At 40.0% G+C, this 27,086-nt stretch overlaps 2 protein-coding genes across 3 annotated transcripts; one reads left to right on the top strand and one right to left on the bottom strand.

Annotated features, from left to right (window-relative positions):
* Positions 1-79: 79 nt before the first annotated feature.
* grm6b (glutamate receptor, metabotropic 6b) lies at positions 80-19,880 on the top strand. Its single transcript, XM_039797829.1, has 11 exons — positions 80-577; positions 1,722-2,314; positions 6,950-7,166; positions 9,423-9,558; positions 10,046-10,200; positions 10,545-10,685; positions 10,809-11,009; positions 12,109-12,248; positions 13,296-13,919; positions 14,001-14,312; positions 18,342-19,880. Exons 2-11 carry the CDS (start codon positions 1,775-1,777, stop codon positions 18,567-18,569), a joined length of 2,694 nt encoding a protein of 897 aa, XP_039653763.1. The 5' UTR covers positions 80-577; positions 1,722-1,774; the 3' UTR covers positions 18,570-19,880.
* Positions 18,404-26,891, bottom strand: LOC120557474 (TRAF-interacting protein). 2 transcript variants are annotated; one of them, XM_039797831.1, is made up of 17 exons: positions 26,717-26,891; positions 26,339-26,457; positions 26,192-26,249; positions 24,942-25,025; positions 24,782-24,821; positions 24,573-24,700; positions 24,374-24,468; positions 24,007-24,120; positions 23,802-23,889; positions 23,622-23,711; positions 23,448-23,536; positions 23,195-23,350; positions 22,136-22,175; positions 21,950-22,054; positions 21,804-21,854; positions 20,544-20,687; positions 18,404-18,515 (listed from the first exon to the last, which is right to left on the bottom strand). In XM_039797831.1, the coding sequence occupies exons 2-16, from the start codon at positions 26,434-26,436 to the stop codon at positions 20,580-20,582; spliced, it is 1,344 nt and encodes a 447-aa protein (XP_039653765.1). In that variant the 5' UTR covers positions 26,437-26,457; positions 26,717-26,891; the 3' UTR covers positions 18,404-18,515; positions 20,544-20,579. The 2 variants fall into 2 exon arrangements, with proteins under 2 accessions (XP_039653765.1, XP_039653764.1); XM_039797830.1 differs by lacking the exon at positions 18,404-18,515 and having other exon boundaries at positions 20,047-20,687.
* Positions 26,892-27,086: the final 195 nt, after the last annotated feature.

Raw genomic sequence — 27,086 nt, 5'->3', positions numbered from 1 at the left:
GCTCTGCATTTGGTTCAGCTGTTTGAAAAAAAAGACGAAGTGGGCTAGTCCACCTAGTGCTTTCTTCATTTACGCATGTATGATAATCCCAATCTGTGGCCATTAGTGCACTGAGAGAACGAGCAAGGAGAGTTCAACAGAAAGAGAGAGAGAGAGAGAGAGAGAGAGATAGTGGAGTGCCTGGACAGAGATGCACACAGAGGAAAAAGGAGAGAGAGAGAGAGCTTTTAAGGGATTTGGCAGTGATTTGTAGAATCTCACCGCTGTAATGTTGTGCTTTTCCTCCACTTTTCTGTAATTCTGCAATGATACTGTACCCTGACGCCTCAAAAGTCAGTGTGTTCATATAGTCTTTATAAATCACAACTGCTTCCTTTTTTACACCATTGTTTTTAGTGTTGTGGTTATTTTTGAGAGTGCAGAGCGGCTGTCTGAGATGACAGAGGATTTACTTTTGGTGAGGAGAGCAAAGCCTTGCCTCTAGATAAATAATCACATTTCGGACCATGGATGAAGGCCGGTTTGGAATAGCACATGTGATGGATAAAATCAAGACTGGTCAATGAAGAATGGACGGGTAAGAAGTTCCTTTACATGAAGAAATGTTTTTTCTTGCAGGTTACCTTAATGGTATTTTCAAAAGAAATAAAATGTCTGCAACCGCTGTGTGATTTATGCACATTTACTTTATGCTCTTATTTCGAGACTCTTTCCAGTTACCTAATTTCTATGAATTCAACTTGACAAGCACACTGCAGAAAAAAAAAAGATTTGACATCATAAATGAGTTTAAATATGAATATAAGTATGTAATGCAATTTGAAAGAGCCTTGAAACTGTTATTTTGATTTAATTTATGTTAGAAATTTGGATTTAATACTAAAATAATGTAGTATTTAGTATTTATTTAACTAAAATTAAGTTACCCCATAATAAATATTTTCTAGTGTCCAAATTCTGCTGGAAACATTAAACATATTTACACTCTTATTGATTTACTTTTACAGTCTGGTGGATGTTTAGCCCAGTTCACTGTGGTTTTGGTCAATGATCGTCAGGCTGATAAAAGCAAACTGCTCCAACAGTTCAGTTGATGTTTTCTGTTTTGCAGAATTTATAGTGCTTTCCATCATCAGCTCTCAGCTCTCTGATAAAAGCTTCCAATATTTACTCTGTTATCCTGCATGCCGTGTAAACTCTTCTCCTCAGCTGCAGATTTATTTAAATGGTGTGTACATATATAGCTTTATATATACATTTTCTTAGTTTGGATCTAATGCACCAAAACAGATCGCAGCATAAACATGAAAAGCAGATTCAATTTAACTGTCTTTTTTTTCTTTTTTAACAATCTTCTAGTGGGCTCTCTGCATTTATACATTTCGTTATCTGATATGGATCATTTTAGCATTAACATGCAATGTTCAAAAAACACAAAACTGTATTTAAGATCTTAAGTCTCCTACGATACCAAACCTGTCATACAAAAAAGACAATGTGAATCAGAAAATGTTTCATTTTAGGTTGTAACCATTAAAAATGCACGTTGTATTTAAATATTTAACACAGTCACATAGCTTCACTGATGTGACCGACCAAACTTATATAAACCCAAAGAACCAGGTAGATGAACAGCAATAGTAGTTTGACAGTTTGTAGCCGTTTGCTTCATATTGATCATTATGATGGGATGTTAATCAGACCTCTCTGACTGCCCTCAGGTGTCAAAGGTAGAGGGAGTGGCCTGGTCCTGTCAGTACCTCTGCTGGTCATCATGATGACATCAGAGGCCCGCTCATCCCATCGGTGCTGCTGGCTCAGTTCACCTTTCACATACCAAACATGGCTTCAGCTGATATGGGTGCTCCTGTTGGGTGTCAGCCCGGGCTCTTGGGCCCAGCAGGGCACCCAACCCCAGTCCATCAAAATTGAGGGTGACATCACCTTGGGCGGGCTGTTCCCGGTGCACTCTCGGGGGCCTGCTGGTGTGCCCTGCGGGGAGATCAAGAGAGAAAAGGGGATCCATCGATTGGAGGCCATGCTTTATGCCTTGGACCAGATAAACAGCGACCCAGACCTTCTGCCTAACATCACTCTGGGGGCCCGGATCTTGGACACCTGCTCCAGAGACACCTACGCCCTAGAGCAGTCGCTCACCTTTGTCCAGGCCCTCATCCAGAAGGACACCTCAGATGTGCGCTGCTCAAATGGAGAGCCTCCCATCATCCCCAAACCAGAGAGGGTGGTCGGGGTGATTGGGGCGTCTGGCAGCTCGGTGTCCATCATGGTGGCCAATGTGCTCAGATTGTTTTCAGTGAGTTTTCCCCATCTCTCTTCATTAAACACTGAAAGGGCTAAATATTTGGGACAGTTCCTCTTTCAGTAAGTAAGCTGATGTGGTGAATCCAGGTGAAAGTCATTATCCCTTACTGGATTTTTAATCTATTCACAAAGGAAAAAATAGTAGCATGTGAGTTAAAGCAGTGGCTCCCAACCTGAGGGTTAGGATCCCAGAATTGGCCCCAGATAAATCTGAGGGGCCCAAAGATAATTAAGGTCAATAATTAAAAGTTATGCTTTAACAAGGAAAACCTTATATTTTCAGTTATTTATACATTTTAATTTCTAAATACATCCTGTTGGTTGCATGGTTAAGACATGTACCACATAACTGAACCATTACCAGTTTGATTATAGCCATGTGTCTCCTGTCTCTCTATTCTGTGTCTGGCAGGAATACCATACATCTGCCATAAAGCTTAAAAAAAAAAAAAAGTACACATATCTTGGATGCTTTCACTTCTCAAAAACCTTTCAAATGAAATAAGTGATTAGGGGTCACAAGTGGCATTGCATCAATTTAAGGCATCACAAGCCAAAACAGTTAGTCAATGACCTTCAAACTATAGAGATACTACTTATATATTTGGATGTTTAGTTTTGAACATCGTTTAGTGATATCAGTGACCAGCTGTGCTCAGACAGTGTAGGCCTACTTATCACGTGTCTGAACATACAAACACAGACATACTGATATAGACGTATGGCTCAAACTAGCTAATGATTCTATTTTAATAGAACTTACTTGTTCGTGCTCATACTGTTAAATTAGCTCACTGCTGATCTAGTTAAAATGTGCAGGAGCACACGACAGTCTTATTCATTTAATCACTTTATCCACTCTTAGATGATGAATCGGCCGTCGTGTGAATGCTGATTCAGCAGCATTCACAGTATTGTTATCCCATTCTTCAACTTTCTTTGGTTACCTCTAACTTCTGCATACGTTCAGCTACAAAAAACATTAAAATATCAAAAATGGTTAAGCACATGATGGGACTTCTTCAACATTTGTTCTGCTATTTATACTTTTTAAAAATATTAAGCTTTTTAATTTTTTTTTTTTTTTTTTACAATTAAAGTCAATGAGAGCAGGCTTCAAATCCTCTTCTACTTCCAAATATATCTCCTACTTCATACTTTCACCTACAGACACCAATAAAACTTTAAACCATTTACTACAATCACCAATCAGCTATTAGGCTCTATCTCAGCAGTTTGATATCTTTAACAGTTTTTGTGAAAACTAAGTTTAAGTTTAGTGTTCCTTTTAGGAAGTTTTCTAATGGGTGTGTATTGCGTGACTTACAGTGGGTGATGTCATTGCTAGAGCACGGAGCCTTAAAAAAAATCATCTTAGCCCCTTCTCTATAACTTGATCTCACACCCACAATTTTTCCTTGTCATACAACATACATACATCAAAACGTAGGTATGCTTGTCTATTGTGTGTTCGTTTAAGCAATAGGACTTATACATTTTGCTCGGTGAGCTTCCAAATGACAACAGTTCCAAATCTTCCTTGATTCGATGCCCATGTTAAACATCCTTGACATTTCCACGCAAAGGCACAGCGAACCACTTTTTTGAATCGCTGATATGCCCACATTTTTTTATTTTCCACATACATTTTATATCAATACGTTCCCAATAATGTGTCGCTCGCTTGCTACTGCTGTGCCACTGTTGTAACACCTACAACTTTCATACAATATGGTTATTATTCAACTTTTAAAGATACCTTCAAGTAAAGTGTTACCATCCAGTTTAGCTTTAGCATTCCACATCTTTTTTTTACTTCAGTGTTGTCAATGAAATTCATACCAATTAAAACAATTCCCACCAACTATTCTCACTACTTCAACTTCTTACAGATTTAAGCTATTAATCCAGTTTAGCTTTAGCAATTTAGCTATTCAGTAATAACACGCATTTTCTGCAGGGATTGCATTTTCTAGTTAAGTTTAGTCTTCATTCTGCAGCATGAACATGGTGACTGAGGTTTAATTGCATTTCACGTATGGAGTTTCAAACCTTATTATGATTTTGACTCTTGACTGAGTCTCTTCTTCATTGGATTTTGAATCCATTCTCATGGGTGGCCACCACAGGTTAATCTGTGTTATGTGGTCATTGTAGTTTTTTTTCCTTCTTTTACAGATAATTGACCTTTGACAAGTGATTACACTGCTTATAGCGATAGGACACTCAGTCTGTGTAAATCCCACATTATTTCATGATTTACTGACCTTGTCTGCCAGGAATCTAGAAATGTCTAAAAATCAACACTAATCAGGGTCAAATTGACCAAATTTGTTTTTCATTAAAAAAAACTGAAAGCAGATTTTTCTTACTTGGTACGGCATTCTATTTTTTTTTAAGATTTTTTTTTTGTGGGCATTTTAGGCCTTTATTTCCTCAGGACATATGAAGACATGAAAGGGGAGAGAGATGGGGAATGACATGCAGCAAAGGGCCACAGGTTGGAGTCAAACCTGCGGCCGCTGCGTCGAGGAGTAAACCTCTATATATGTGCTCCTGCTCTACCAAGTGAGTTAACCCAGCCACTGGTACTGCATTCTTTATAGTAAGGAGGATTGTTGATTTGAGAGCCAAGAAAGGGTAGCCTGCATACAGGGCAGATGTTAACTACAGAATTATAGATCCCACCCTCCACTAAGCCCCTCTCAGCAGCTCAGGACCCTGGGCTGAAAATAGAGCATCAGGGCAGGGGGATGACATTGGTTCTAGGATAACAGCAACTTGTAGCCTCGATGATGGTATGTTTCCTCCTACTTTCCATATGTGCTGCTCTCCGCGCCGCGGATACTTCTAGACTGATGTTCACTATACGTTGACATCTGCTCTTAGCCACAGCGGAAGCTACCACACATGCTGTTTTATGTTGCCTATTTCTTTTTTGCAATAAGTGAAAACTGTATTGTAGGAGTATGGCATTTTATATAATATAATGTATAATTTATGGTGTGTATCATATTATATTATTATTATTATTATTATATTTGAATTTTACTCCAAAAAAATGTCAGCTTGTAATTTCAACAGTATATTCAGACGAGGTATTTTCTTATAAAACCTTTAAGAAATTACCAGTTAAGACAAATTATTAACTGATTACTATTACAGCATTTTAAATTTGAGGATTTGCTGCTGTAAATTGAATATCTTTAGGTTTTGAACCAATGGTCTCACAAATAGAGCAACCGAAAACTTTGGTATTTGGACATTTTTTCCTTTTTCTGACATTTCATAGACTAAACAATAATAATAATAATAAAAACTATATCTATAGGCTAAATTAACATTATACAATAAGTTTTAGTTGTAGGCCTATTTGTAATGTTGCAATGTATTAAGTATCAATTCTCTTGACGGTCACAAAAAAATTCATGTTTGTCATAACATCTTTATCTTGTGCCTGCAAACACTTCTGTTTCTAGTTAGTGAAGTTTAACCAGAGACTTAAGTCAGGGCTAAACCACAATCATATTTTCTTGGCTTGGTTCTGGAATATCTTGGACAGTTTCAATCACTTACTGATAGTTAGGAGTGGATACTTATGTTACTGATATGGCTCATTGATTTAAGAAAGTGAATTGGTGCAGATGCTTCTATGGGATTATTTTGGAGAGGATTACGTTTTGTCTTGTTTATTACAAATACAAATAACCTCCTTGCTGACACAGTCTTGTTTGGACACTGATGTCACATGTCACTTAAAGAACGTGTTAAACACAATGAAAGAATAATGTTGTTTTGGAGAAAGTTCACACCTGGTTGAGGATGTGGTCAGTAAAATGGAGGGCGACCAGTAAGTTTGAGCTTGACAGGGTTAACACACAGCAGCAAATTGAAGCTGCATGTGGCCATCAGAATTAAATATATTGTATGGCTTACAGCTGAGAAATGCTAACCTTTTTCTAGTCTCTTGATCTCTGTCTCTCCCTCTGTGCTTAACGTAATTTGACTAAAACCCCTATAATCCTTCCAGATAATCTGTGAAATGGTTATCTCGCTCCTCTCTCCTTCTCCCTTCACTACCCCCTTGTGTCTACCTTTCTCTGCTCGTCCGCTCCAGAGGGCCCAGCGTTAAGCCACGCTGGGAGACCAGCATTAGCAGGGTCAGGGTTGAGGCTGTCGACATAAACTGTGTCATTAAAGAAGTAGCACACCAGTAAATTAATCTTCTCATCATTTTTTCCTCCCAAACAAATGCTTTTACAGCTGTGGTTCCTACCATCTGTATTTCACGTTGTCCACATCCTTATCACAGACCAGCTCTGGGCACAGTGAAGTTGCCTCAGTTCTGAGAATTACTGAGAACACAGGCTGTTCAAGAGATGATCGCTCTCTATGATAGTCCAATTTTGGGATTATAATCTACTACAACTTGTTAGTATTAACTTGGAAGGCGTCCATTTAGTTTTAAGGTTGTGTCTTGTGATTCAGTGGTGCATCATCCTCTGATATGGTTCACTGCCTCTTCTAGTCCTTTTTTAAATCTTTGGTATACAATATTTGCCTAATTGTGCTGCTCATGTTTTCCCCTTGACTCTTTCGTCATCACTGACCCATCCTTGTGTCTCAGATCCCCCAGATCAGCTATGCCTCCACTGCCCCAGAGCTGAGTGACAAGAGCCGCTACGAGTTCTTCTCCCGTGTGGTGCCTCCTGACTCCTACCAGGCCCAGGCCATGGTGGACATAGTCAAAGCCATGGGCTGGAACTACGTCTCCACGCTGGCCTCCGAGGGCAACTATGGAGAGAGCGGTGTAGACGCCTTCCTCCAGATATCCAGAGAAGCAGGTTTTGTGTTTGGCTGTATGAATGTGAATTCCCTGCTGGGACAATTACTCATTTAACAAGACGTGTTGTTCTCACTCATTAAAAGTCTAAAATAGGAAACACAAATCCTTTAATACAGAAGAACTAACAGGGCAAACAGAAGTCACTACCTCATATGGGTTTAAAAGCTCAATGATGTTACTAGGGTTCAGGTTTCAGTATTCAGTTAGTATCCTACACACACTGCATATAAATAATTGACAATGCTGGACAGTTGACAGCAGCCACGGTTGTGGCCCCCAGAGGATCCTAATCCCCTGACCTTTCCCCTAGTGCCACTATGAAGTTTACATTTGTGGTTTTGAGTACGCCTCTATTATTATTAATATTATTATTATTATTATTATTATTATTATTATTATTCGATGAACGAAAATTTGGTACCCTCAGAATGAATTGTAGCTAATAACTTTGGTCAACTCCTGACTTTTCATCTAACACCCTCACAAGGTAAACATTAAATTTCCATCATTTTTGTTTATGACCACTTCCTGCAAAACTAACATTCCCATCAGCTCCATCTATAATTTGTGTTTAGTGCTAATTATCTCCACAGTGCTGTGGAATAAGGGCAGCGATGGTGGCTCTGCAAAATAGTCTTAGGAAGGAACTTGTTTTGGTGCAACATTTGCACCCCGCATAAGAAAACGCCACATACAATATGAAATGAAGTTGTTCACAAAAAACAGTTAATCAAATACAGTAACGTGAGCTATTTAAATTAGCAGGATATGTGGTTAAATATAATTTGCTTTCACCAGTGTATCAGTCTCAAAACATCCCAGTTAGATAGTAAATGCTGTAAAGACATTCTTTGTAAATATTAACAATCCCCCAAAAGAACCAAGCAGGCCCGTCTTGTTGCAAAACCAATTTTATTTCAAAACTTGCCGTTTTCGGCATGTGGCTTGCTAACTCGAAAGCTGTTGCCGTTTCCCATAGCGAAGGGATTTTGAGAACAAATACACAGACAGAGAGCGGGCATCCTGCACGTGAGCCACGTCAGGCTTTATCTTGGAAATGCACTTCCGTTGATCCAGATGGTGCTAAATAGCACTAAATGTTAGCAAGCCAACAGGCTAAACTAAGTCGGTGAACATGGTCAACATGATAGCCTACCTGCTAAACATCAGCATGTTAGCATTGCATGCTGACATTACCAAGTCTTCATGCTGACATTACCATGTCTCAAAGCTGCTAGTGTGGCTGTAGACTCTTAGTAGTGTAGTATTTATTGGTATTACTCAATGTAATAATTTACTATACCTGGTTTACAGAATTATTAAGCTTAGGTCCGAAGCTATTCATCTAGAAACTAATATTCTACAGCCATGTTAGCTCTGAGAGGCTGTATTGTGGTGCTTTGAGCTAAATGCTAACATCAGCAGGCCAACGTCACTACCAGATGTGACTCGAGTGCAGATGTGAGTTGTGCATGCCTCACTTTGCGACAATGACGCATAGGTACATAACATAGCAGTAATTTATTATTTAGCGTAAGGCATCACATTTTCACGGCATGATCCCTGATGTCAGTTCTAGATTAGAGGCTGAAGTAGCCCACAAGAACCTGCTAACGAGAGACTTCTGTAATGTCAATACAATAAAAATGGACCTACATAACGAAGTTCGTTCACTGCTGGCTACAAGTTAGCAATCAAACTCAACAAAGGCTGTCACGAATGCCGTTTTGAGCTAACGTTAGCAATCAAACAATCATAGATAGCTAAAATGTTTTTGAAATGATTTCCATCTTCTGTTATTGTTTGTAATGAGAAAAGTTTATTATTTTATGGATTTCACTATGACACAGATGCGTCCACCTTGCTTGGATCCGGGCGTTATGCCGTAAACCGTTTAAATCTGAGCATGCGCAACTCACATCTGCACTCGACTCACATCGGGTAGTGACACCAACATGCTCACAATGACAAGGCTGATGCTAAGCAGATATAATGTTTACCATGTCAACTATCTTAGTTTAGCGTATTAGCATGCTAACATTTGCTAATTAGGCTGATGAGAAGGGAAACATGAATATCTAAGTAATGTCACTATATTGTATTTTGTCCTTTTAGTAATAGATAATTCACTTTTTAATGTTTCAGTTATGGTATTATTTATAAGTATTATATACATACTTATTTAACTGTGCAGTGAGGGGAGAAAACTGGGATGTACAGCAAAGCCAATGCATTTCCAATATCTCTGACACAGGTGGGCTGTGTATTGCACAGTCCATAAAGATTCCCAGAGAGCCCAGACCAGGGGAGTTTGAGAAGATCATCAAGAGGCTGATGGAGACCTCTAATGCTCGTGGGGTCATCATCTTTGCAAATGAGGATGACATCAAGTGAGTCAAGCTCTGCTGCACGTTAAAAATCATAATCACAATTATTTTGGTCAATATTGAAATCACGATTATTTAAAAAAGTTACTCATTGTCTTTTGGAAATATGTTGCAATTATTGAACTTTAAAAACCTAGACACAGTTAAACAAATCAACAGTGAAAACACCTAAAACTGTGAAATTTCCATTAATACTTTTTTTTTTCATTCAGAACACCATAAGAGTTAATCTTCAAAACGTAATGTGCAAAATAATAGTTTTTCTCGATTACTTTGTTTTTGTGATCATTAGGAGCCGAAATCATAATCATGATTAAAATTTCAATTAATTGCACAATCCTACTGCCCGTCATATTAGAGAAAGGAAATCAGCCAGATGATGAGTGTTTTATATTTAATTGTCAAAAATTCGGTTTGATAATCACACTTGGTCCCCAGCAGAGAATTAAAGTGGAAAGTGTGTGATGAAGTACGATCTGTTCTCTTTCAGACGGGTGTTGCAGAGTGCCAAAAAGGCCAACCTGACAGGCCACTTTCTGTTTGTTGGCTCCGACAGCTGGGGAGCCAAAAACTCCCCCATTCAAGACCAGGAGGATGTGGCTGAGGGCGCTGTCACCATCCTGCCCAAAAGAGCCTCTATTGATGGTAGGGCAAATTTATTAAATCATAAATATTACATCTAACCCTAAACAAAGGATGAAATAGGAATATCTACAATAGCCTGCAACATTTGACACTAATAGATTAGTCTAATACTAATGCAACAAATAAAGGAAATCATTGATGTTTTGATAATCTGATAGTGATATTTTCACAATGTCATTAAATAAAATGAGTCACAACCATTGTGAAAAGAATTGTATTTATTTACTGATTTCAGCACAACAGGATTATTGGTATACTGATAACAATCAGAGTGCAGTGGTTTCAAAGCATGCATGACATTTTCATGAAACATTAAATGGGGTCTGGTTTGTGAAATAATACAGGGTTCGACCAGTACTTCACTTCAAGATCTCTAGAAAACAACAGAAGAAACATCTGGTTTGCAGAATTCTGGGAGGACGACTTCAAGTGCAAACTTACACGCCCTGGCATAAAGTATGAACTTGGTAGAAGAAAATGTACAGGTAAGAATACTACAGTTTAATGTACAGGGGAAATCCTTGAAAATGAAATTTTAAATTGATCTTAGTTCTGTGTTTGTGAGCAGTTTTGACTCTTCATCTTATAACGCTTTTGCCATCTGTCAGGTGAGGAAAGAATCAGTCAACACTCTCAGTACGAACAGGAGGGCAAAGTGCAGTTTGTGATTGATGCTGTGTACGCCATGGCCCACGCCTTACACAGCATGCACATGGACCTGTGTCCCGGCTCCATGGGTGTCTGCGAGAAGATGGACCCTGTGGAAGGACAGATGCTGCTCCAATACATTCACTCTGTCAACTTCAATGGTGAGCTTTTGACTTTAAAAGAATACGCCACCATTTGTTGAAATAGGGCTTATCACGGTCTCCCCTGGCTGTAGATAGGTGGGTGGGCCAACACATTTTTTTATCTGAGTGCAAGTAATTAGGTTATTTTTTTTGTCTTTTGTTGGCTCACTTTTACTCACAACATGCTAACCGGCAACATAGGATTCCATTCACTACGCTAAGCTAACTAGCGGCGGCGCTGCTGGTGTTGCACCGGACTAAAACGATGCATGCACAAAAAATGCGTTCGCTCACCTATCTACAGCTGGGGGAGACTGTGATAAGCCCTATTTCAACAAACGGTGGTGTATCCCTAGTTTTTTTTTCCTTCTCCTTTCTCATGCAATGTGTGATGATTTGGATTCAAAAAAGTTTATTTTCCTTCATCAAACTGGATGTGAAACCCTAAGTGGCAAATATGTTGCTTTTCCACTGCTGCTCCCTGACACTGCAGAGGTTTTAAAAGAAGCACATTTAAAAACGAAAACTGTAGAAGGGAGGTCAGCATGAAGTCGGAAGCCTTGAGTTGTTTCTGCTAATGTACCTAGCTACAGAACACAGCACGTTTCTTTAAAGCACGTCCCTTCCTCCCTAGGGCTGCCTCCTCGCTCTTCCCTATACACAACGCTCCCGCTTTTCATCCACGTCTTTCATAAAAAAAAGTCACAGTTTGGAAAATAAACACAAAAAAAATGTTCTATGAAAGCATCCTATTTACTGCTCTCATCTTGCTGGATGACCTTGGCTTGTATGAAAGATTTTCTGATGGAGCGCCTGCAGGGACCTGAGAGGAACATTCAATCACGTTAGGGCAACAGAGCAGAGTGCACTGAAAGACTGTACGTGCGGAGGAGAGCCTTTACTAAAGAGCATCCTGCACTCAGCTTTCACATGATTGCCCAAGACTGAAGAAAACCAACAGAAGCTGTATTCAACAGAGTGTGGGTGTTTTCTCTGCCACTAAAGATGGGGGTGCATATTTCCAGCTTAGAGAGCTTGAATTCCTCCTCCCCTTTGACTCACTTCTTCTTCTTTTTTTGATAGCACACAGGTCATTTAAACTGTCTCAATCAAACAGGCAGCGCAGGAACTGGAGTGATGTTCAATGAGAATGGAGACGCTCCTGGTCGTTACGACATTTTCCAGTACCAACTGTCTAATGTGAGCAACCCCGGCTACAAGGTTATCGGCCAGTGGACCAACCACCTTCGTCTCAATGTAAATATTTGGTTTTGTTCCATTTGAGGTACTACTTCAACTTCTACTAAAAGTTCTACATTTTGAGAAGATTGATACCACTCTCATGTCCATGCTAATCATGTAGTTAGAGCCAGCTGCCAGTTAACTTAGCTTAGCATGAAGATGGGAAACCAGGGAAAACAGCTAGTCTAGCTCTGTCCAAAGGTAACAAAATCTGCCTGCCAGCACCTCAAATGCCCTCTTAACTAACAAAATGCCACGTTGTGGTTTTACGGTTGGTTATGTGCCAGACTGTTTCCTGACCAGGTGCAGTAACTTCCTGGAATTAGCAAGAGTCAGGCTAGCGGTTTCCTTGTTTCCAGTCTTTATGCTAAGATAAGCTTACTAGCTGCTGGCTCTAGCTGCATAGTTAGCATACAGACATGACAATGGCACTAATCTCCTCAGCTTACTCTCAGCAAGAAAGCAAATTTTCCTAAAATGTCAAACTATTTGTAAAGAATTCATCGACGTGAACCCGTTAACGTTGGTTAAATCCACTGACAATTCCAAATATGGAGATGCAGTTCAGTTCTAGTGCAGTTTTATATCACAGCAGTCTCAAGACCACATTTTCTGCCACATCATGATTCTATTTTATTTATTATTACTACTATTTTTTTTGCTGCTTTTAAATGTCTTATGTATCCCTGTACGGTGTCCTTGAGTGCCGAGGAAAGGCGCCTTTAAATAAAATGTATTCTTATTATTCTTCTTCTTATTATTATTATTAACACTACCACACGGTGGATAACGGATCTTTTGACAGCTGTTAATTTCTGATCAGATATCCAATTCATCATCCGGAAGCCTGATCATTATATCAATATATCAGGCGTTGTGACTCTTGACCCTACTCAAACTGCACATGAAATGACAACCAGTGTGCTAAAATTCCGGCCAATTCTAGAATTAGTCGGGGACGACATATTTGTGGGAAATTGGGCCCGACAGTGTCTGTCTAGTTTAATGGCAGCAGCATATTTCAAGTAGTAAGAGGTTTGTTTGTTTGTACATCCACCCTAGCCGGAGGAGATGCAGTGGTCAGGTGGTGATCGTAATATCCCTGAGTCGGTATGCAGTTTCCCCTGTGAGTCTGGAGAGAGGAAAAAGATGGTGAAGGGTGTTCCCTGCTGCTGGCACTGCGAGCTCTGCGATGGCTACCAGTACCTGCTGGATGAGTTCTCCTGCGACATGTGCCCCTTCGACATGAGGCCCTTAAAGAACCGCACAGGCTGCCGGATCACGCCCATCGTCAAGCTGGAGTGGAGCTCTCCCTGGGCCATCATCCCCGTCTTCCTGGCCATCCTGGGCATCCTGGCCACCACCGGAGTCATCGTCACCTTCATCCGCTTCAACGACACGCCCATCGTTCGGGCCTCCGGCAGAGAGCTCAGTTACGTGTTGCTGACGGGCATCTTCCTCATCTACCTCATCACCTTCCTCATGATAGCTGAGCCCAGTGTGGCCGTGTGCGCCTTCCGCAGGCTGCTGCTGGGGCTCGGCATGAGCATCAGCTACTCTGCCATGCTCACCAAGACCAACCGCATCTACCGCATCTTCGAGCAGGGGAAGAAGTCAGTCACGCCCCCGAAATTCATCAGTCCCACCTCTCAGCTTATTATCACCTTTATACTCATCTCAGTGCAGGTATGCATGTTGATGCTTCTTTGACAGACACATCACCTAGATTCTTTGTAGCAGTCTTGACTAACGCTCCTTTCTCTGCAGTTACTCGGGGTGTTCATCTGGTTTGGTGTGATGCCCCCTCACACCATCATCGACTACGAGGAGCAGAAGCCCCCAAACCCAGAGTTTGCCCGCGGAGTCCTTAAGTGTGACATGTCCGACCTGTCCCTCATCTTGTGTCTGAGCTACAGTATCGTACTGATGATCACCTGCACTGTGTACGCTATCAAGAGCAGAGGAGTTCCTGAGACCTTCAACGAGGCCAAACCCATCGGCTTCACCATGTACACGACCTGCATCATCTGGCTGGCCTTTGTACCTATCTTCTTTGGAACAGCGCAGTCTACGGAGAAGGTGGGAAATCTAACATTTTTATAGGCATTACCAACCGCTTGTACTTTACTGGAGTACTTTAGTAGTAGTAGTAAATTTTTTATACTGCTTTATACTTCTACTCCACTACATTTCACAAGGAAATTACTTAGATGAAATACAAAACATGATCAACTTCTAAAATATGATGTATTTACAGACTGAACTACCCAACAGTATATAAAGTAGTTAGCTCCACCTCAGCCAATTAAACCATTAAATTATACATTATTATATCAGTACTAACTATCCAATAATATAACATATATCATGTGTTAATAACATACACTGTTTTTATACAACAATACTTTTATGTTGGATACTTTAAGTATATTTTGTACAACGCAGGATGTGTATTGTAATATTGTATTTTTATAGTGATATTGCTTAAAAAAAATACAATGCTACACAAATAAAAGCATCAATTAATTTGCAGATTATTTTCCCAATTTATCGATGTATTTATAAAATGTCAGAGGATAGTGAAAAAAGCCAATCGCAATTTCTCAAAGTATAATATGGTGTTTTCAAATAACTTTATCCCGCCAGCAGTTAAAAATACAGAAATACTCTGTCTACTATCATATAAGATCAAGAAGAGCAGCAAATATTTACATTTTAAAGGTGCAGTAGGTAAGACTTATAAAACTAACTTTCTGTCATATTTGCTGAAACTGACCCTATGTTCGAGTAGAACTACATGAAGCAGGTAATTAAAAAAATAAATCCGGCTCCTCTGGCACCACCTACAGTTTGTAGTGCGATTTGCCAAACCCCACAGCTCCCTGTTCAGATGCACCAATCAGGGCCGGGGGACTCAGAAGCCGGTGCTGGGAATGACGTCAAACCCGAGTTTTTTCCGATTTTGACCTCGGAAAATCCGAGTTCGAGGTAAATAGAACGCGGCATAAGTGCGTGTCAAACACTGCTCATGCACATGCATTAATTCTCCCTTCTGGGGGGAGGGGCTTAGGAGACCGTTTTGGGCTTTAGCAGAAACGGGGGGGAGGGACTGAGAAGTTGTCGATGTTCAAATTTTTTGGCTAAGTCCTGGATCTTCGCAATCCTACCTACAGCACCTTTAAGGGGCTGAAAACAGGAAATATTTTTTTGGCAATGTTTTAAAAAAGAAAGGAATCTTTTCTCAGTTTTCATTTGGACTCACCAGTTGGTGTTTTATCACACATAGCAGGGCACTCTGAGGCCTCGCTGTGCCAACACTTACGTACGTGCTTTTCTGCTGTTGAATAAAACAATAGCTCTCATCACCTGCATGTTTGGCAGTGTTACCTGCTCTGCGATTCCCTGCAATGCCCGGCCGCATCCTGCTGCGTCCGCCGCATCCACCCATTCTCTGCAGCGCCACGTTACATCCCGCAACGCCCTGCTGTGATGTTCATACGCACAGAGTAGTCAGGATCCGGTATTGGAGACTGCACTACTCAGTATGACACGATGCGCCCTGCTATGACATGAACTTCCACGACTACTTTCGAAGTCACTGTTCCATTATCTTTAATGTGACTACTATTTGCCACTGTTCATCACACCCCCATCCGGCCCCGTCAGACACCGCCTACCAAGAGTCTGGGTCTGCCGAGGTTTCTACCTAAAAGGGAGTTTTTCCTCGCCACTGTCACAACAGCCACTGCTAATGCTTGCTCTTGAGAGAATTACTGGAATTGTTGGGGCTTTGGAATTTATAGAGTGTGGTCTAGACCTACTCTATCTGTAAAGTGTCTCAAGATAACTCTGTTATGATTTGATACTATAAATAAAATTGAATTGAATTACCACACGTCTACATAATCAACTTTTAAGATGGTACAAATTAATTCTCATTCATTCAGCCATTTGTGCAATTATAATGAGATCATTATTTTCTTTATGGTATAATCTATTAATTGATCAGTTAATAGATTCTTTTGTAAATGTTAGTCTCTCATTTTGTTATACAATTAATGGTCAAATGAATATCAGTACATTCATTTTGTCACAGTCACTTAAGAAAAAGAAGTACTTTATTAATCCCTCTTGGGGAAATTCAATTTTCTCTGAGGCTCTTTTCTGTGGCTCCTATTTTAAATAATCAGGCAAATCCAAACATTATTTGTATGAAATACACAACACACTAATAGTAAGAGTAAATTAATCCCACAGATGTTCAAAGTGAAATCTGAGTTTGTTGCCTGTCATATCCTATTTACTTCCTGCTGTACTCACAGGACATCCTTCCTCCACTGTACTGTGAGTTTAATTTAGCTTGTGGGCTATTTCTGCCGTCACAAAGTATGAGGCTTTTGGAAAAATAGAGATACGCTTTGACTAATAGAGAGCGGTATTATGAATCAGTCAGGCTGAAAGAATTAAAGCCTGAGGTGCTTTCAAAGTCTTTTCACCTCCTCCGTATGGAAATGAAGTGAATTAAGAAAAGGACGGGAGGGAAAGAAAGGAGGTCAGATGAGCTGAGGGACGGTAGAGACCCCTCGTAGACCAATTCAGCCATCTGATTCAATTAATCACCACTTAGAAAAATAGCTAAATATAGACACTAACTTTTGTCTGGCTCATGGAAATAGTTTCTGTTATCCTCCCATCCTACGTAAGACTAACCACATGTAGGAGATGATTTACCTGCTTGATGTCTGTATTTACATACGGAACATCCGTTAACTGTTCCTGAGCCAGTCTCTCGGCTGGCCTCGGGCCAAACACATGAATACAATCACCACAGCTCCTTTTACAAATGGAGAGGTCACTAAAAGAAACTGATGAAAAGCACGGCAGAGATGATAAAGGAAATTATACTGTATGGACATCAGCTTGTGAGATACCAGGAGGTGTGCTGCTGCTGAGGATAGTAGAATGTATGACTTATTTATGGCACAAATATTGCTTATTTATGGAACATATGGCTTGATTTATTCATGACTTGTACATTTTGCTTGAATGAGTTCATAATTTATTAGAGGCAGATCTCAGGAGAAGCCACTTCTCATTATTACTGTTGGATTTGCATTAAGAGGTAAAGCAGCGAGGAGTAGACATGTCAGCCCATAAATAGAGCCTCATTTCCTGACTACATATACCAGGTTATATATAATTTATCAGGGGTAAAACACTGCCTCCTGTGCTTTGAGACGAAATTGGTTAAGACTGCATTGTGACAACCTATAAGGTAACATAAGATGAACATGTGCAAGATGATATACTCAAATATTAAATGCACACGGACGGACGGATAATGAGCAGATATGAATCGATAATTTGAGTAGCTGTGACCGTGGGGTGTGTGTGTGTGTGTGTGTGTGTGTGTGTGTGTGTGTGTGTGTGTGTGTGTGTGTGTGTGGGGATTAGGGCTGAATGATTTTTTTCTGCCAGATATTGTAGTTACGATTCGATTGGAGTTAAAAAAAAAAAAGGTTTAGCTAAAGTTTAATATTCACCGTGTAGATAAAATGCTAATGGAGCATTATAACATGAGAACACATCAAAAAGGCTCTATATTCTTATGCAAGGATGAGAACAAAAATATGAATTGCCAGAAATATGTATTTTTTTCCTTTTAATAAGCATGGTTAATGTCCCATGCTTAGTCACACACATAACATTTATCACAAAAGCTAAAGTTATAATAAAAAATATCAGTACTTTCCTGTAAACGTTTCTTATATGCCTCAGTTCAATAGCAGCATCTACATATGGCACCTTCTACAATCATGTTAATAAAAGTAATAATAAAAAATCCACTGACAATAGGACATTTCCATAAACAATCTGTGATGTGTAACACTATCCCAGCATTACCTTTGAAAAAACAGTAAAATAGTTATTATAGAAAGAGGAATAAAAAACGTTAAACCAAACATTCAACTAAATGTTGCACATTTGATTAATCGCGGTCTTAACGACTAGCTAATCACATTCTTTCAAATCGCGATTTCGATTTGAAAACGATTAATGGCTCAGCCTTAGTAAGGATCATTCTGACCTTCCGTGGCTCTGTTGCAGATGTTCATCCAGACCACCACCCTGACCGTGTCCATGAGCCTGAGCGCCACCGTATCCCTGGGCATGCTCTACATCCCCAAGGTCTACGTCATCATCTTCCACCCGGAGCAGAACGTCCAGAAGAGAAAGCGCAGCTTCAAAGCCGTGGCGCAGGCAGCCACCGTGTCCACGAATCTGTCCCAGAAGTCAAACGGAGAGTCCAAGATCGTGCCAGACAGATCACAGTGAAACAAATAAAACTGGGTCCATGTTTTCATCTTCTAATGTCACAAGCACTCACTGAGACGCCTGATAAAAAAATAAATCAGCAATTACTTTTTTTTACTTTAGCTTCGGCTGGATTGTCTTTTCTTCCCCTTTACTGGGGATTGAAAAACCAGCAAAGACGTTCTTGGATGTTGTTTCTTTTTACATTAATTTAGGTAACTCAGATCTTCTGAAACTGGAAGAAGAAAACACAAAAGGAAACCGAAATGCTAACACTTAAAATGGACAGCTTTTTAGTACACTTAAACAAGAAGTGGAAGGACATTGAGCTGTCCTGAAATGGACTGGCTTAAGATTTTTTTCTTCTTTTGTAACATCCACATATGCACCTCAACTTGACTGAGGAGGTATTGTTAGTTTTAACTTTCCCTGGGAAATGCTGTTTAGGAAAAAAAGAAGTTAAGTTTAAATGCCGACCTTTGCCCTACAGGAAGATGTAAATGTATAGTATGTGGTATCCCTTGGGGTCAATGAAGCGTTGTTTACTGGCTCCAAAAGCACTGCATGAATTGTGTTTTATGTGTACATGAACAATTTGAGATATTGTTTGTACGGGGTGTTGTGATGTTCTCTTCTGATTGCACTGGAAGGAACAAGCTTTTAGAATACACCACCATGTCCTGTTACTATTTCTGATAAAGTCCCCCGGGCAGCTATAATGACCAACTTTATCATAATCACCCATAGTAGAATCATTCAATGTCCAATCACTAATACAAAGCATGTTATTTAAATTAAGTTGCGTATGCAATTATTACGATAAAAGCTGATTTTCATTGTGGAAATGGTAAGTCCATGGGTGCAAACAGGATACAAGTGATAATGAGCAGGATATTTATGTTCTACCTGGTACTTTTACTGCTCTGCAGTGGAAAACAATGTTTGGCATTTCCCCATATTGTTTGTCAAAAATATCAAGCAATCTCCTCGAAGGCCAGCCTGTAAGGCAACATGACAAGCTACGGTTTTGTTCATAAATGGGAACCGTGTCAGAAAGCTTCACGTCATCAGTTGCAATGGATTGATTTTGTGCCATTCAAAGTCCTCCATCACTACAAGTACTCATTTCTGTACACATAATTCATTTAATGAGGCAACTCCTAAAATTACCAACAGTCCCGCATTTGCCAGGATATGATTTGCAGTGTACTTTTTGTTACTTGATCATAATGCACAACTCAGGTTTTACCGAAGGGGTTTTAAATAACGTTTTTCTTGAGGATTTCCTACTGTACTGGCGAAGCCTTTTTTAATACAAATGGATTAAGCATTTACTACGAGCAGAACATTTTTTTTTCTCACAGTGCATGAGGGCTGAGATTCATGCCCCTTACGTGAGAAAACACTGTACTGCCCTCTGCAGGAGAGCACACCTCAGTGAAATGTTCTGAATAAAAGAACAGTCGAGAGGGAATTGTTTGTAGACCCCACACAAACCTTAATAAAAAAATATTGTTTATTATTTGAGTTGGTTTACATTTAGCAGGACCAGTGAAGCTAAAAATAAAATAATACCTAAAGTATATATCCACATGAAGGTGTTTCACAAGACGGGTATAGCCAACAGATGCATCAGTGATTATCAGTGACATAATACAGAGCACTGACATTTGAATGGTCCGCAAATAAGTCGGTTTGTCTCACGCATACAGACACGCACATGACAACAAGAATAGGCTCCAACGCAAAGGCTGGTCAAGACACAGTCTCCACAAACAAGTCAGAGTCAACAAAAAAAAAAAAAAAATGTACAGCAGGTTTGCTGATGTCACCAAAACTCAGCATCCGTCGTTAAGTGGGAGGTCAGTTACTACTTTTAGGTAAAGTTAATTCCGAGAGTCCTGTTTGGTGCTGAGCGGCAGAACCGCTGCCAGGCTGGTTCTGTGTGCCAGAGCAGCACAAACATGCTACCTCACACAGCTACAGCGTTCTGACCTTAGACTCCGCATCCATGGAAGAAGAGCTCCACATTTACTCGAGGAAGCCGTCCAGAGTCAGGCAAGTTGCAATCTTGGGTTGAGGCCTGGTTACCTTTTTCCTTTTAGCTTTCATCAGCGGGCGAATCTCTGATAAAGGAGACTGGAGTGGAGTGCTTGGTTAAAGAATGATGCAGTTTACATACGGGCTGCTTTTTTCCCCTGTCCTAATCATGTTCTTGTGGTAGAATTTTGCTAAATTGAAACAAGTAGTACCCTAGATCACATTCAAGTCACAGGTTAAAGCCTAAATGTTCAGTTTGGAAGCACTTTATCACAACCTTTGTAGAACAGGCTGTAGGTTAACTCTGGGTCTTCAAAGTTGAGGGAGACTGAGCAGCTGTACGATAGCAAAAGGATTTGGCCTGTGTATCTCCCATGGTCCCTGGAATTAGATCACGCACAGTATGGTCAGGCTGCCATTGTTTTCAGTCAGTGTTGAGGTGTTTGAATTCATGATTTAGGTAAGCATTCGTGTTACGGCGCCAATAAGATTCATTAAATGCTTCTGTGTAAGTCATCAAAGTCTCCAAACCTTCTTCGCGTATCCGGAGTCAAGCTGCACCTGAGTTTACCCTAATGGTTCTGATATGAATATTTGACTTTTTTATTTTTATATGACTTTTTCCACAACTATTCTCTGATAACTAAAAATGTCTAAAACGAATACTGTCCAAATGCATTTTTTTGAATTAAAGCTGCATTCTTTTCTTTTCGCCAAATGGGATCAGTAGTTAGAACACAACACTGACACATTCTTACTTTCTAAAGTTGTTATGGGAAACGTGTTAGCAACATTAACATTGGTCTTGTTCATGACTATCTGACAAATACACTTAAAGTCCAATATTTAAACTCTGGTTTGATCTCCAACTCCTGAGAAAAATATCTGGCTCTTTAGCAGCAAAATGCTCCACTGTGTTCACTAGTTAGTCTGCTTTTTTTTGTGCCGGGCAGGTTGTGTACAGTAGGTATAACATAATATAAAAAAATCTTATATAAAAATATAAATTGAGTGCAGCTTTAAATTTTGCTGAAGAGCACACTGCATCATAAATAGGCAATTTATTTGGGCTAACAATCCAGTAGAGGTAAGCCTCGACACAGATGAATAGTTTGAACACCAAACAGGTAAACCGCTCCACCATCATCAATCAAATGAATGTAAGTCAAATCAGAAAAGACACATATACATTCCACATAGGGAAAAAAAGGATACAGGTTGGATGAATTTAGTACGTCCTCCTAAACCATCGTAACCACTTTTCACCTGAAACAAGAAACATTTTCTTTTATCAACCCCTTAAAAAAAACCACATTAACACATTCAACCTAAAGTGCAGGAGATTGTTGGGTTGTACGTACAACTCCGGGCTTCCTCTGAGGGTCCAACATGCTACCGAAAGTCTTTTTTCTGAAGAGGAGGGAGTTCCTCAAAAAAGGATCCATGGATCCATCCTCATCTCGAGCCTGAGGTAAGAAAACATATTTTGAGACATGTGCAACTAATTTAATAAATTGACCTTATTGAGTGACATTTAGAAAAGGTACCTTGCTTAGAGATGAACTTTTCTCGCTGTGTTTGGACAACCTGAAAAATAAAACATTTTACACTATTAATGCACTTCTACTTAAAGTGATGGGTCAGAGTAATTTCAGCCTAGGGTCCTTTGCACCTTGACCTCAAGCCAAACAACCCTCCAGAAGCTTTTTTCAGCTTGGTCTAACATTGGACGAGTTAGTGTGATCAGCTGAATAGCTTAGCGCAGGCGCTAATGGATCCAACTGTGTATCTCATAAATGACCCCACTAATAATGCCCAAAATGATACCAAACTCATAAAACAATGGATTTGAAAGTTTGTAAGTACACCAGGAGTTTATTTAAATAACACTTGCCTGCTGGCTTCTGCTCTCTGCTGTTGCTGCTACCGGCAGTAAGACGAGTGCTTAGGGACGTCTACAAATTACAACACCGAAAAGAGATACAACAAAAATATTTATTAATTTAATGATTAAATAAGGTCATGTCTCCAAACTTACCTCAATTATAACTTGTCTCCTGCTACTACAGCACTTACTTTTAAAAAATAAGTTTAATTAATAAATATTTTTGTTGTATCTCTTTTTCGGTGTTGTAATTTGTAGACGTCCCTAAGCACTCGTCTTACTGCTGGTAGCAGCAGAGAGCAGAAGCCAGCAGGCAAGTGTTATTTAAATAAACTCCTGGTGTACTTACAAACTTTCCAATCCATTGTTTTATGAGTACATAACCTATGTGTACTAGTGTAGAAGTTTTGTATCATTTCGGGCATTATTAGTGGGATCATTAACGAGATACAAAGTTGGATCCATTAGCGCCTGCACTAAGCTATTCAGCTGATCATGCTAACTCGTGTTAATGTTCGACCCAGCTGAAAAAAGCTTCTGAAGGGGTGTTTGGCTCGAGGTCGTGGTGCAAAGGACCCTAGGGTGAAATTACTTCGAACCATCACTTTAATTCTTCAGTACCAGATTTTAAAAAACAAAATTATGAACAAGTAGCTCAGACAGCAGCAGCTACCACAACCAAACTCAGAAGAGATCCCACAATGAGCTACATTAAACCTACGTTGCTGGATCAAGCCGCATCTTCTTGGATTGGAACTGCATTGGCTTCTTGGCCACATCCTCTGGCGTAGGGACGTCGTAAGTCATGTTGAGGTCAATATCCTTGCTATCTGCAGGCTGGTGGAGACGAGGCTGCTTCAGCTCCATTGGGGCCGGGCTGAAAGATGGGCACAGAAACCTCATCGGTAAATCACACATGGTTTATGTCAAATCGAAGCAAGGGTAGATTTCAGTCTAGTGACTGAGTGACACACCTTTCAAAGACGAGCCGACTGAGGGCTTCATTTGTCCGTGTCGGGGTGCTCAGAGTCCTCTGAAGAAACTCCACTTTCTTCTTCAGACTCTGTGGACAGACATACATGCAGGAATCACAACCATGGCTTTCTCCGATATTGAAAGTAATGGCATATTTGGTGGATTTGCCTTACAGAGATCTCTTTGTCAGCGTTGGCCAGATCGTTCTGCAGGGACTTCATGTCCTCTTTGGTCTGATTCACCTCCACTGTGGCTTTGAGTAACTAAAATGACACAAAGAACCCTTTGACTTAGAGATTCCACATTCAAGAATTGATTCCTTTGGGTGTGGTGACTTAGTGACATAAAGTTACCTTGTTGTTTGAGGTGAGCACTTCTCTCTTCAGCTTCTCACACATGTCATTCGAAGACTTCAGGCTTCCTTTAAGATTATCATACTCTCTAAGAAAGTAAGGGATAGTGAGTGACGAGGGGGAAGTTGCATTCATTAGGACTGAAGCTCTAAACGAAGTAGTGTGAAAATGACTGACACTGATCAGCAGCTCTTGGGCTCCTTACTTTTTGAGCGAGATGCAGTAGATTGAGAGTTGCTCCACTGCCGCCTGGCTGACACCCATATCTGTGATCATGGACTCCACCTCTGCTCTCTGGCCCTGCAACAACATGTCCAGGCTGGGGCCACACCAGCAGTGTTAGTGCACAGCATGACTTTCTTTTTCAATAAAAAAGGAAAACACAAACACAGCTTGTGGATAGAATATGATCATACTAGACTAAGTCAATACATTGTTGTGAAGTAACCTTAAATGGTTCCTTTGTTTGAACTTATCTGACTGCTCTAGCTGAGGGAAATGAACAATTAATTATTTCCTTGCTTGTATATTCAAATGACAAAATATGACAGTACTTATATGACTTCAGATACCTTTCAAAGGTTTTCATTTTGGTCCTGAGTCTCCGGGCTTCCTCCTTGGCAGCCTGAGTTTCATTCTGTTGCGTCTCCAGGTATGTCATCTGTTTCTGTCATTAACAATTATACAAATAAACAGAAGGGCATTGCAGAGACAATAATCGATGAGTCGGAACACAAAAATGGGCTTAAATGATGGAGTCAGTCAGCTTACTCTGAGGGCAGAACAGAGCATCTCCTTTTCCATAATCTCTTTCCGTACATTGTCCAGGTCTCTCCTCTGCTTGTCCACAGTGTCCTTCAAACTGTCCACCAGCTTCTGTTTATCCCGCCAGTCTCGCTCTACATATTGATCAGATGGACGGTGAACTAGTGCAGTAGACTATTACCAAGCAAGCATCACAACAATGTTAAGTTTCTTACCTTTAGAGCTTAAAAGTGCCTTCATTCGATCAAGATCATTCTAAGGGAAAAACACAAATAAAAAACAAAAACAAATCAAATCCAGATGATGTAATGACAAGAATGACTATCTAAAGCATTTGTCAACACTGATATCTTGTTTCTGATATAAGTTTGGTACCTGCAAGCACTCAGGGTCTGCTGTGCTCTCCTCCTCTCCACCAATGTCAAAGAACAGCTTGCTGATAATGTGTCTGGTGCTGACCTACACACAGAGCACAACGGTATTTAAGTTGATGTTTTTCTTCTGTTTGGTGGTGTGTGGAAGTGTTAAAGGAGACATATTATGCTTTTCCGTGTTTTCTGTCATATCTACAATGTTATAATGTTGGATTTTGATGTTAAACGTGGCCAAATTCAACTAATGAGGTAAACGTATTTTAGACAAATCCCTGTGAGCTAAAACGTTCAGATTTCCAATTATTCTGAACACTTTGGTTGCAACAGTTTTCTCACTAAGTGTTACGCAACTCTAATCCGGCCTGCTATGATTGGTCATCTGCTCCAAGTAGGCAGTTACTGGAGTATTATCTTTTTTAAGACACTGCGGTGTTAACATTGTTGCATGTAGCTACATGCTAACGGCAGTAAAATATGTCATCTTGGCTGCCAGTGTCGTTAAATCCTCCCCAATTCTGGGTCACATTACTTCTGAAACATTTCTTTTGATGTAGCTAGTATTTGGTTTAAAAGTCTTTATATATTTGCTATTTTGACTGTAGAAATGTCTGCTATATTCTATTAGTGTCCACTGCTAACAATAGTAGCTACATGGCTAACGACAATAAACAATGTCATCTGGGCTGCCAATGTTGTTAAATTCTGGGTTGAATTACTGCTGAAACATGTCCGATTGGGTAGTGTTCGGTTCAGAAGCCTTTAAAGTGCTGCTTCATTCCACTACAATGTAACGTTAGCATACTGCTAACTATTAAGTATCTACATGCTAACGCGACATAGCTGTAATCTTGGCCAATGCTGGTAATTTCTTCCCAAATTCTGTTCACTTTACTGCTGGGACAGTAGTGTTGTGTAATATTTGGTTTAGAAGATTTTATTGGTGATTTTTCATGGTACAAAGTCTTGCTATATACTCCGTTACAGTAGGTCCAGCTTCAACTAGCTAGCTAGCGAAACATGGAGGCACCGGAGTTTCCAAGAAGCGTGCTGGCCAATCAGAGCAGACTGGGCTTTTTCGGGAGGAGGGATTAAAGAGACAGGTGCTCATACAGATGCAGCAGCCATGGGCAGTATAAGAAAAAAAAAATAATTTTTTAAACATTAAAGCATGTAAACATGTTCTATTACAAACACAAAATGCAAGTATTATCCTGAAAATGCTATATAATAGTTGCCCTTTAAGTACTGTACCTGTTTTCTACATTGTGGACAGGTTTTTGTCGGGGCTGTCTGAAACCACTGGAGAAGGCTGATAAGAGAGAGGAAAGGGAACAATTGGTCATTTATAACGTGTCAGAAATGTGAGTGCTGAAGATTTACATTTCTATATCAGGTTACCATTCATAGTGGAAAGTGTGTCCGCAGTGGATGGCAGCGACATCTCTGGAGTGATCGAAGAAATCGGAGCAAATTGTGCAATATGCTCGGATAGGCATCTTGCTGTCACACGGATCTCCCTGTTATGAATAGGATAGCAACCATTGTTACTTGACGTGCAAACAGTGATCTGCTCTCCGCATAACCGTGCTCGTGTGGCTCAAGCTGTAACGTGTTAATGCTAGCTATCTAACAGTAATGTTAGCTATCTAAAGTTAACATTAATGTTGGCTGATAGCTGACACGTTACTGGCCCTGCACTCGTCAAAATGTTGCGACGCTAACGCTAGCTAGCTTTTGTTAAAGTTGGCTGCCGTATTAAACAGTTGCCATACTTACAAAACAAGGATGTTAAGTTATTGCGCAGTCCTTCGTAATGAAATCAAGAATCCCTAATACTGTGTGGAATAAGACATTTTAGTGGAGTTAAACTGTCTCTATCAGACAGAACTTCGCTAACAAAAACACAATTGACTGTTCCGTTTCCCCGCTGTACGTTCAAACGCCAAGTCCCGCCCCGTACGCTGCATTCAGGTGCTGTTCGTAGACACATTTCTTCTTAAATGTCAATTTAGTTTTTCTACAACACTTTGCTTGTATTAAAAAAATACCTTACAAAGTATTTTAATACAATTAAGTTACTCACAAGTAAAACAGAGCTTCTTTTTTAAACTAATGATAAGAGAAGCTAAAATATATTAGGGACTAA

The sequence above is a fragment of the Perca fluviatilis genome, chromosome 4 (genome assembly GCF_010015445.1).
Source record: "Perca fluviatilis chromosome 4, GENO_Pfluv_1.0, whole genome shotgun sequence".
Taxonomy (NCBI): domain Eukaryota; kingdom Metazoa; phylum Chordata; class Actinopteri; order Perciformes; family Percidae; genus Perca; species Perca fluviatilis.
Note: the sequence above shows the minus strand (reverse complement) of the source record. Positions and strands in the feature narration are given on the sequence as shown.